The sequence below is a fragment of the Pteropus medius genome, unplaced genomic scaffold (assembly GCF_902729225.1).
Source record: "Pteropus medius unplaced genomic scaffold, Ma_sr-lr_union100, whole genome shotgun sequence".
NCBI classification, from domain to species: domain Eukaryota; kingdom Metazoa; phylum Chordata; class Mammalia; order Chiroptera; family Pteropodidae; genus Pteropus; species Pteropus medius.
The window spans coordinates 2,402,880-2,412,829 of NW_024345479.1; the positions used below are offsets into that span (position 1 = coordinate 2,402,880).

The 9,950-nt window shown below is 58.2% G+C and overlaps 3 protein-coding genes across 5 annotated transcripts in view; 1 reads left to right on the forward strand and 2 right to left on the reverse strand.

The window, feature by feature from the left end:
• The window catches only part of PGAP3 (post-GPI attachment to proteins phospholipase 3), a 13,670-nt gene extending 10,899 nt beyond the window's left edge, over positions 1-2,771 (forward strand). The window contains exons 6-8 of the mRNA XM_039873793.1: positions 302-440; positions 708-909; positions 1,089-2,771. Coding sequence (XP_039729727.1) covers positions 302-440; positions 708-909; positions 1,089-1,152 — 405 coding nt within the window. The 3' untranslated portion in view covers positions 1,153-2,771. The remainder of the gene's footprint in view (positions 1-301; positions 441-707; positions 910-1,088) is intronic.
• Positions 2,772-3,367: 596 nt separating this feature from the next.
• On the reverse strand, positions 3,368-5,311 carry PNMT (phenylethanolamine N-methyltransferase). Its single transcript, XM_039873607.1, has 3 exons — positions 4,792-5,311; positions 4,018-4,225; positions 3,368-3,887 (listed from the first exon to the last, which is right to left on the reverse strand). The coding sequence occupies exons 1-3, from the start codon at positions 4,991-4,993 to the stop codon at positions 3,446-3,448; spliced, it is 852 nt and encodes a 283-aa protein (XP_039729541.1). The 5' UTR covers positions 4,994-5,311; the 3' UTR covers positions 3,368-3,445.
• A 1,452-nt stretch (positions 5,312-6,763) lies between these two features.
• Positions 6,764-9,934, reverse strand: TCAP (titin-cap). 3 transcript variants are annotated; one of them, XM_039873609.1, is made up of 3 exons: positions 9,723-9,934; positions 7,809-9,233; positions 6,764-7,582 (listed from the first exon to the last, which is right to left on the reverse strand). In XM_039873609.1, exons 2-3 carry the CDS (start codon positions 7,916-7,918, stop codon positions 7,189-7,191), a joined length of 504 nt encoding a protein of 167 aa, XP_039729543.1. In that variant the 5' UTR covers positions 7,919-9,233; positions 9,723-9,934; the 3' UTR covers positions 6,764-7,188. The 3 variants fall into 3 exon arrangements, with proteins under 3 accessions (XP_039729543.1, XP_039729544.1, XP_039729542.1); XM_039873610.1 differs by having other exon boundaries at positions 7,809-8,019; positions 9,079-9,934; XM_039873608.1 differs by having other exon boundaries at positions 7,809-8,289; positions 9,079-9,934.
• Between the last annotated feature and the right edge of the window lie 16 nt (positions 9,935-9,950).

The following is a 9,950-nucleotide window of genomic DNA, read 5'->3' on the forward strand; positions in this document are numbered from 1 at the left end:
CACACAGCCCTTCCCCAGGGCTGCTGTCCGCAGGGCCTTTTTCCCCAGTCCCTCAACACACACATAACCCTGAGGACTGGATGGGGACTCTGGGGTCAGACTAGGGGCCCTGGCTTTTTCCAAGGAGCTGTAGCATTTGGTCCCAGGCCCCTGGAGGATTGGAGGCCTGCCTAGCATGCCTGTTTGGGTGGAGGAGGGGGCAGTGGCTTCCATGTACTGATGTTGGGATGAGGGGATGCTTCGGGGAATTCTGTTCTGGGGACGGGCTACCCTCCATCTGAGCAGCTCTGGATGGTGACGCAGGACCGTGGGGCTGCAGCGCCCGACTGTGGCCAGTGCCTTCCGGGCTCTCCTGCTGCTCATGCTGACCGCGCACGTCTCCTACCTGAGTCTCATCCGCTTCGACTATGGCTACAACCTGGTGGCTAATGTGGCTATCGGTGAGGTGGGACTGGAACCCTGGGGAGCTGGACCAAATGCAAAACTGCCAGTTTGGAGTGGAAGTTTGGGGCTGATGCTGTTCTTGGAGAAGGAGGTTCTAGAGAGACCCTTGGGCTAGAGGAAGGGGAAAGATTTGGGGTAGGAGGTGGGGGGCTGGGAGGAGAGTCTGAGGTGGTCCTGGGGTCAAAGAGCATAGGAATAGGGGAGGCTTTGGGGGGTAGAAGGAGTTCCAGGGAGTGAGCATCTCCCCACCCCCACCGCCCTAGGCCTGGTGAACTTAGTGTGGTGGCTGGCTTGGTGCCTGTGGAATTGGCGTCTGCCTCATGTGCACAAGTGCGTGGTGGTGGTCCTGCTGCTGCAGGGGCTGTCCCTGCTGGAACTGCTGGACTTCCCGCCTCTCTTCTGGGTCTTGGATGCCCACGCCATCTGGCACATCAGCACCATCCCTGTCCATGTCCTCTTTTTCAGGTGGGTCCTACTCCCTCCCCAGCACTCTCCTTCCTTGTGTCCTTCCTCACCTGCTCCATAGGGCCAACTGAATTCCCTGCCACTTTGCCCCCTACCAGCTTGCCTACATTCACCCCCACCCTGCCCCCAGGGGGCGCTCTCAGAGCTAAGCCTCAGTGAGTTTCTTCCTCTGCTCACAGCTTTCTGGAAGATGACAGCCTATACCTGCTGAAGGAATCAAAGGCCAAGTTCAAGATGGACTGAAGGCCCTGGGAGCGGGACTGCCCTACTGGGGATTCTGCCCCCTCCCTGTTGGCTCTCCTCTCTCCAGTCCTTGAGATGATTTATTTTTTCCCTTTTGCATCTTGAACTTAGACATGAAGGGTGTGGGCCCAGAATCATGTCACCTGCCCATTGTTCACTCCACATGGTTCTCACAGGTCTTGGCATCTGTTAGGGCCTGGCCTCTAAGCATCTAGGGATAGAGAACGGGTAGCCCCTCTGGTTCCTGAGCTGAACTGGAGAGGAGCTGTGTTCTTAGCCACTGAGAGGAGAGCTGCCTCTGCCTCTCTGTCAGCCTCCTCCTCATCCCCTCACTGCTTGGTGGTTCCCCTAGCCCTCTGGCTAGCTGGGAGACAAGGTACCAAGCGTCTAGGGATCTTTTGTTACCCCCATGCCCTCCTCCAGGGACCACTAGGTGGCACTAGACACTTGCTCTTTGGCTGCCCACGTTTTAAGGCAGGTGGCATTTCCCCCTTGGGTTCTTGAGGGACCAAGCTGTTGGGATTGAGGAGCAGTCTCACCCTGACTATTGCCTTGGCCAGAACCCTAGGCGGCCTCATCACACTCCCCATTTTGGGCCAGTACTCCAGAGAGCCCAGGACAAGAGTGCCACTGGCCTCTGTGTTGGTGTTCTGGTTGGGAACCTACACACAAGTTTGTAAGAGAGTGTGGATCAGACCAAGTGTGTAGGTGATAGGGTGTTGAGCACAGGCCTGGGGTGTGTGGAATGCTGGGTAGGACAGTGTGTTTGAGCTCTGGCCTGGTACAGTGTGGAGAGTGGTTTTAAAGTGTGTGTGTTGGGGTGGGGGTTAGTATAAGTTAGAGGAGTATACATAGACTGAGCGTGAGTGCAGATGAGTGTACCACATAGGGGACTTTGGAGCAGGATGAGAATCAAGTCACAATCACCAACCATTTATTGAGCACCAACTCTACAAAGCCCCAGGCCAGGCAGAAAGCCAGAGTATCCCCAAGATCTGGCTGGGGGTATGGGTGTCCAGGCTGTATGTTTGTATATGTGTTTCTGTCTGTTGCCCACCGCCCCCTTTGCAAACCACATAGGGCACCTACACAACTCAAGATCACCTTCCAGAATGAGCAACTTGGGAGGCAGAAGGAAGAGGGAAAATGGGCATTCTCCGGGCCCCTCCAGCCTGCCTATCTTCTCCCTCACCCCAGTGCCCTGCCTACTAAGCCCCTTTGCCACAGCCTGGACCCTGGGGAAGGGTAGGGGCAATCTGAGGGAGGAGGGGAAAAGGCTTGTGGCTGGGTCTGGTTTCTAGCCTTCCCAGAGGCAGGCGGCAGCTGTGCTGTGCCTGCCCCCTGGTAAAGGTGACCCTGCCAGTTGCTGGCAGCTCTGGGATAGATGCGGAGCTCCAGAAACTTTCCATCCTAAGGCATTCCCTGTAATTAGAACAGGGCATCTGGATTCTTGCTCTTTCCCTGCTGCCTTGTCCCTCCCTGGGGTAGGGGCACTATGCTAAGACTCCAGCCGAAGGGACTGGGGTGGCCTGTGTTAATTTCTTTTGATACTGAGAAATATTTTAAGGTTGGAGGGTAGCAAGAGACGTTCTTAATAAACCAATTTCCAACCTCATCTACCCTTGTTCGTAGTGTGAGTACGGTGGGCTGGAAGGAAGGAGGAGACAGCACTGGCTAGAGGCAGCAGATGGATGGGGTCTCTACTTAGGTATGTGGGTGTGAGGGTGGCGGGGACCAGATACAGAGCAACAGCAGAGCTGTGCGGAACTCCAGTCCAGCTCGTGCGGGGAGCTGGGGGAGAGAGCCGGCGCCCGTTCTTCCCCTCTCACTTTTCTGGGCTTTTGTTTGTGCCTAGATTGTAACCCTGCCTCCTTCAGTTTCCACTCAGTCTCTTAATTCTACTCCCATCCTCCCCTTCTGGCCTGAACCTTTCTGAGCTTCATCTGCAAACAGGATAACTGGACCTGCTGTTGAGTATGAGGACCAAATGGACTTGGTAGGTACCTGACACACAGTAGATGCTGACCGAGGTCCCTCTGACCTAGGCCTTAGTTTGGGAAGAATGAGTGGTACAGAAACCTACGTTCATGGAAGCTTCTGGAAAAAACGGTTAGGATCGATGCCTTCCCACATCCCCACAACATAAGAGCAAGCTCTTGGTCCTTGATGCTTCCCAGGAGAGCTACAGAAAGCACTGACACTCAGCAGCAGAGACATTTCTTTATTAGGTGCCACCTCAGATAATAGGGAATATGGGTGGATGAGGGCTGCTGGCACTGGCTGCACTGGGGCATCACACCCCGACCTTCTTCTGGGCCCAGGCAAAGAAGATGCCTTTGACATCGTCTACACCTGTCCGAAGATGGGCAGGCATGGTGTAGGTGCGCAGGTCCCGCACCTCGTAGCCGCTGTGCACCAGGGCCTCCCTCACCTCTTCCTCACACACTGGCACCACTACCAGCCTGACTTCCCCAGCCAGGTACCATGACTCTTCCAGGGCCCCAATGAGGAGGAGGTGCCCCCCAGGCCTCAGCAGTGTGGTGATATGGTCCAGGGCCCGCTGGAAGCTGGCAAGATCTGGGCTCACTGCCTCTAGGCAGAAGGCAGAGACCAGGGCATCAGCAGGCAGGGGAGCCAGGCTCCCAGTACCCAGGGGCTGGGGCTGGTGCACATCAATGGGCAGGACCCTCTTCACCGTGGCTCGAAGCTGGTGCTCTTTCTCCTGCCAGGACTCACTGTGCAGGGGCAGAAGGTGGCATCAGGACCAGGGCTCAGGACAGCCCCACACTCAATCCTCTGTTACCCTCCCCCCATTAGCCATTGTATGGGAGGCCCCCTGCCCAACTCTCATCCCGTAGCCCTTACCCCTTGCCCTCAATGAGGCAGACGTGCCGGCTATACGTGCTCCAATCAAAGGCCCCAGCTTCCTCCCGCAGCCAGAGCCCCAACTCTTGGCGGTTCACCTCCAGGAAGTCTGTCATGGTGATGTCCTCAAAGTGGGTACAGGCACTAAGCAGCTGGTATATGGTGGGGCCTGAACCAATGTCGATGAGGGTGCGTCCAGACACCTCACCTAGGTGGGGCAGAAGAAGGGGGTCCTGGTGCCAGGTCTGTCCAGGTGCCTCCTCCCCCACCTCAGTTACTTCTCCCTTAACTGCTTCTCCTCCTCCCTCTATGTGTGTCTGTCTCGAAAAAGCATTGGCTCTGGAATAGGACTAACCAAGGTCTGAGTTCTGGCTCCAACATCCACAGACTTCCCCCAGCAAAGGAACCTAACTCCTCTGAAACTCAGGTTCCACATCTATAAAACCACACCTACCCGTGAGGATTAAATGGGGGAATCCTCTGGTGCCTGGCAGTTTCTCTCAGTTGTCTCTCCCTCCTCCCCATATTGTCTCCATTTCTTTTCCTGCGTCTCTTTTCATCCCCACCTCACCTCTCAATTCTGAGCATTCTCCCCTCGCCGCCCCTCTCCACCTGTCTCTCCTCTGCCCCTCACCTAAAGGATATTGCTCCTCTTCCCCTTCTATTTTCATCTCTTAACTACCTATCTCTGCTTCTTGGTCCCCATCTGGTTCTCTTATGCGCCCCTTCAGCTCCCTGATGACTTCCTGTGCGCCTCGGTTCCCACGCGCTCACCGGTGGCGAAGGTCTGCGCCAAGCAGCGCAGCTTCCAAGGCCCGACGCCGTCAGGGCTGCTCAGGTCCCCTCGCGGGGGCGCATAGTTGTTGCGGAGGTAGGCGCGGGGCTCGAAGCGCTGGTAAGCCGAGGCGACCGCCGCCCGGCCCGGGTGCGAGTCAGGGGTTGCGCCCGCCCCGTGACCAGGATCTGCCGTGCTCATGCTGCTGCCGCTGCCCGCTCTGTCCCCCACTCGCCTCGCTGTCCCTTTATCTGCGGCCAGACCCCCGCCCCGACCCCTGCGCTGCGGAGGCGGCGGCCGAGAGCGTACCAGCCCGAGGCCAGGCGCTGCGTCTCCCCCACCTCATCCATCTCCTTTAGTGTCCCAGCAAAAGACAGACGCGGGTGTGGGCGGCCGCCGCTGGAACATCTGTTCCCGCCCCTGTTGCACAGTTGCTCCCGCTGCCCTCTACCCTCACCCTGCACCTCAGCCTCCCATGCCCATTATCCTTAGATCCCCTGCCCCACCGGCCCCAAGCTCCTCCCGTCGCTCTTCTCCAGCTTCCGCAGCCATGACCCCCTTTGCCCAGCATGCCATCCCTTCTCTTCTGCCAGAGTTTGAACTAGCCCTGTCCCCAGTCCCCAACTACCAGAGCCCTCCTTCCAAGGGCCCGGACCCCACGCCAGGCTCCCTTTCTCTCGGACAACCTGTCGTCCAACATCTACCTCTTTCCTTAGCAAGGTCACCCCAACTCCCCTTCTCCTACGCCCGTCCTCCAATGCCCCCGCCCATTCCCACTGCAGAAAGGACAGTCCGTTCTGGCCTCCACCACGGTCGCCCCGGGGCCCCACAGCGGAGCTCCGCCTGCCCATTCGATGGCAGCAGCGATAGGGAAGGGAGAGGGCCTAATGCACTTAGCAGGTGGAACAGCGGGACCTTCTCTATGGGCCCTGCGGGCTCCTAGCCGCTTATCTGGGGGCTGCTGAGGACGGACGGCTCGGGATGTTCCAGCCACGTTGGGAGCACGGGACCCAGGTGAGGGCGGGAGGGCGCAGGGCACATTTTCTATGCTGCCAGGGCCACCAAAAGGCGTAGTCCCAGCCTTCGGGCTTCGAGGGATTTGGGGTCGCTGGTCTGGGATTCCTGACCCCTCTTCTCTCCCGGCCCACACTCCAGCACCCATTAGGGGAGTGGGCCTGGCCAGGCCTACTGGTCCTGCTTGGCACTTCAGGTACCAGGGTGTCAAGATGCCAGGGTCTCCTCTCTTATCCCCTCAAATACGAAGCGAATGCTACAGATCATCTCCCTGGTCTTCCTGGTCAGTCCAGACCTCTCCGTCCTGGGTAGGCTACCAGCCCCTGCCAGGACGGGCCCCTGGCCTCTTCTGTACACCTCCACCCGGCCTCCCTTGTCCCAAGGGGAAAGTGTCTCCTCGTTGGGCCAGGCAGCCAGATTAGAACATGAGTCACCATAACAGCTGCAGGGGTCACAGACAAGAGCCTGACCTCCCCACACCCCCGACAACCCCACAACCCACCCTGGGCTCCCAGGAGAGGGAGGGTGGAGGACCTGGACCCAGCCAAGGTCTGATTCTGTCTGGATTCAGAACTGAGAGGCAGGTCAGCTTTGAGGTCACTGACTCCATCCACACCTTGAGGCACAGCCAAGGAGTCCTAGTGCCAGCTCCCTCCATATTCTCCATGAGATTATTTAAACAAACCCTGGATGCCAGCTGGCCTCCTGGGCACTGCCCAGTTCCAGGGGACTGGACATGAAGGCCAGGACTGCACAGCAGAGTCAGAGTACAGAAAGAGGACTGGACAGCCACCCTATTTACAGCTCTGTTCCTCCCCTCAGCCCCAAAATGGGGTATACCTACTAGCTCTGCCATATCTGGCTCAGATACAGGGCCCGTTCCCAGAAGTGGGCATGGGGCGGGGGGGTGACACCAATGGGCTGGCCACCACAACCACAAGGAAGGACACAGAACTGGAACATGATTGAGCATTTATTGCAGCGCTAATGGGGGTGCTGGGGGTTCCACTCTGCCTCTGCCCTCTTCACATCCCCCTCCCTCCTGCTTTCTCCAAGCCTCCTTCCCAGAGCATTCCAGATCCCTGTACTCTTCTTGTCCTTCTCTGAAGCTGAAATCTGGACCAGGTTTCAGGGACTTCTCACCCTCACCAGCATCTTTTGTCCCTTCTCCTGGGGCTGGGCGTACTCAGCTGTGCTCACTATCTTTGCTCCCTTTGGGAACTCAGGGGACCCAGGCATCCTGGCCTCTGGCTCCCTCCTCCTCTAGCCCCCAACTCTGGGCAAACTACAAAGCATCCATGGCCAGCAGCTCCCCTCCATGGCCTTAGCCAGGAAGGGCCCAGCCCAAAGCAGGCACTGTGGAGCCCGAGTCACAGTCCCTCTCAGCCTCTCTGTGCTTCCTGGGACATGGAGCGAGACAGAGAGCGACGAAGGGTGCCTGGCTTGCTGACAGACACCACGGGGGGCAGCTGCTTGGTGATCTCCGCCACGTCCTGGCGCTCCATGCACTGCCCACCCAGGGCCGTCTCCAGTGCCAGCAGCTCCTGCAGCTGGATGGGGGTATCCTCGCGCTCCTCTTTGGCAGCACCCATTTTGGTGGGGGTGAAGATGGGTAGCGGCAGCACCCGCTGGTAGGGCAGCTGGTACTCCTGCAGCCCGCGGCCAAGGATGCCCATACGCATCACCAGCCAGGGGGAACACTGCACCAGTGCCTGGCACTGTCCTTGCTGGTGGTAGGTCTCATGCCGCTGGGCATCCTCCTCATGCAGGGAGCAACTGGGGAGGAGAGGGAAGGGGGCACTGAGCTCCTGAAACTTGTTGCCCTCTAGTCATGGGCTGGGTGGGGGGAATCCCTGGATGCAGGAGGGGTGACTCCATTTCACTCTCCCAAGTGGGCACTCTCCTTGCCCCCACCCCCAGAAACTTTGTGCTCTGGCTTCATAAGACTCAGGGAGGGTGCTCTAGGGGAAGAGAGGAGGGACCCCAGCTAGCCAGCACTCACCCCTCCTCAGGCCGCGTGGACAGTGTCAGATCCTTCCACTCAGCCCAGAAGGCCTCTCTGCGCTCACAGTTTTCCTCAGACACCTGGCAGCTCAGCTCTGAAGTGGCCATGATCAGCTTTACCCCCTCGGCTCCGCTCCTCCCAGGCCCTTTAAATAGCCCCCTCCTCCTCCTCCTCCAGGGGCTATTTTCAGCCCCTCTGGCGTCAGATGCTAAAAGCAGAGCCAAGATTCTGATGGGGGACTCTGGGCCCAGGGCAGGGGTTGGGGTACCTGGACTCGGGCTGGTTCCAGGTTGGAGGTCAGCTTCGGAAGAAATCTAAGATACTGCAGTGGGGGCAGGGGTCCTCAGAGTGACACTTCCAGGTGTCCGATACTCCTTAGACACTGTCTGAGACCAGGCACATGCCCAGCCTCGTGCCACCTTGGCACCTGCCCTCTGCTCCACCCCTTTCCCCTCACCCAAGGAGGATAGCAGCTTGTCTGTAAACAGAGCAGGAGAGTGCAGGATCTGAGGTCCCTGTGGGCTCTGTACCAGGCAGGCGGCCCCCGCACTCCACTGCTCTCCTCTGCCTGGGTTCAAGGGCACATCTCTGGACCATGCCCCTTGACAGGAATGGACAATGCAATCACGTCCTCAGGCATCTGCATCTAAAGGCCTGGTTCCTGGCCGACACACCAGCAGGGAAAATGGCAGTTCACTCCACACTTGGGAGCCTAGGAACGAACCTTTGCCAGGTATGGTTCTTCCCAGTGGCCAGTGGTCAGGTGGTCAGAGAAGTGGTCTCCCAAGTCGGGCCACTCACAGTGGAGGGCGTAGGTATTGGAGTGGCCCCCAGCTCTACTCTCAACACCCCAAGTGGGGTGAAACAGGGTGAGATGGCCATCCAGGGGCTCTGATGAGTGGCAGTCAGCAGATCTGGCTCTAGCCTGTCAGCCACAAGTAGGTGTGAATATGGGCAGTATCTGCCCCTTCCTGGGATACATTTTCCCCACTTTCTGGTCACAAAGGCCTGACCAGAGCTCTAGGGCTGCCAGCTCAGCGTGCTACCTGGGAGGGGCCTGGCTCTTGTTCATGGGGAGCAGGATGGGAGGATGGCTGCTGGGACAGCCCAGCACCCAAGAACAGCAATTCATGGTGCAAGAAGCTGGCATACAGGGTGGAAGGCACGGGGTGGGGGAGGGGAGGGAGAAGCGAGGGCATCATTGAATGGATAAAGCACCCAGCAGCTGGGAAAGTCTATGGGCATCCAAGTGGGGCAGACTACATACCTTTGATTACTGAGGCGCTATACCTGATTCTTAGTGCCTTTTAATCTTATAACCTTGTGATGTAATGAGTCTCCCATTTTTACAAAGTAGGAAATGGAGACTAAGATGTAGGTTTGCCCAGGGTCACACACCAGCGAGTCAACTCCTTTGGAAGCCTGCAGGCGGGGAAGGAAGAAGGCAGCACCCTGGCCCTTGCCTGGGAGTGTGCTGCCCTTAGTTGGGTATGGCAGGACAGAGTGGGTAGGTGAGCGAAGTCCAAGCCCGAGGCAGAGATCTCAGAGGTGCCTCAGTAACCAGGAAGCCCAGGCCCCACTTCCAGGTTCCCTTGCCCCCCACTGGCCTTGGGACCCCAGGTATAGCCAGGGCCTGCTGTGGGTGCTGCTGGTCTCCCCTACCTCCTCCCAAATGCTGGACTGGAGACCTTAACCTGACCGTCCCTCACAGGAAGCCTGGTGGCGGGCGGGGGGTGGGGGTGGGTGAAGTATTTTTCTCTGACCAGTCATCTACCCAGTTGAACCATTCAGGAACATGTGTGAGTGTGGAGAGGTTGGGATGAGGGTTCCAGGAACTGGGTCCCCACTAGCTCCAGGGTGTAAGATGGTGTGTCATGTATCTGGCCACGGCAGAGGCTATTCCTTACCCACCTTCAGGGTGCTGCCCTCCTCTTCCCTCAAGAGGCCAGGCTGGGAGAGTTGCTTTTTTTTGAGTTCATGTTTTTAATTGGCTCAAGTTACAAAGGTCCCCAAGGAGGCCCTGGGGGAAGGGAGAGAACCTGGGCGGGGTAGAGGTTCACTGCCAGCGCCCACCATCCCCACCTTCCACCTGCTCCCCCACAAGTACATGTGTGGTAAGGTCCCAAGATTGCCTAAATA

Bases quoted from the DNA above. Each gene is read 5' to 3' on its own strand.
- TCAP (XM_039873609.1), bottom strand. From the start codon at position 7,918: ATGGCCACTTCAGAGCTGAGCTGCCAGGTGTCTGAGGAAAACTGTGAG. The intron at 7,583-7,808 runs GTGAGTGCTGGC...TCTCCTCCCCAG, and splicing joins TCCACGCGGCCTGAGGAGGG to TTGCTCCCTGCATGAGGAGG.
- PNMT (XM_039873607.1), bottom strand. From the start codon at position 4,993: ATGAGCACGGCAGATCCTGGTCACGGGGCGGGCGCAACCCCTGACTCG. The intron at 4,226-4,791 runs GTGAGCGCGTGG...TGCCCCACCTAG, and splicing joins GGCGCAGACCTTCGCCACCG to GTGAGGTGTCTGGACGCACC. The intron at 3,888-4,017 runs GTAAGGGCTACG...GCCCCTGCACAG, and splicing joins TGCCTCATTGAGGGCAAGGG to TGAGTCCTGGCAGGAGAAAG.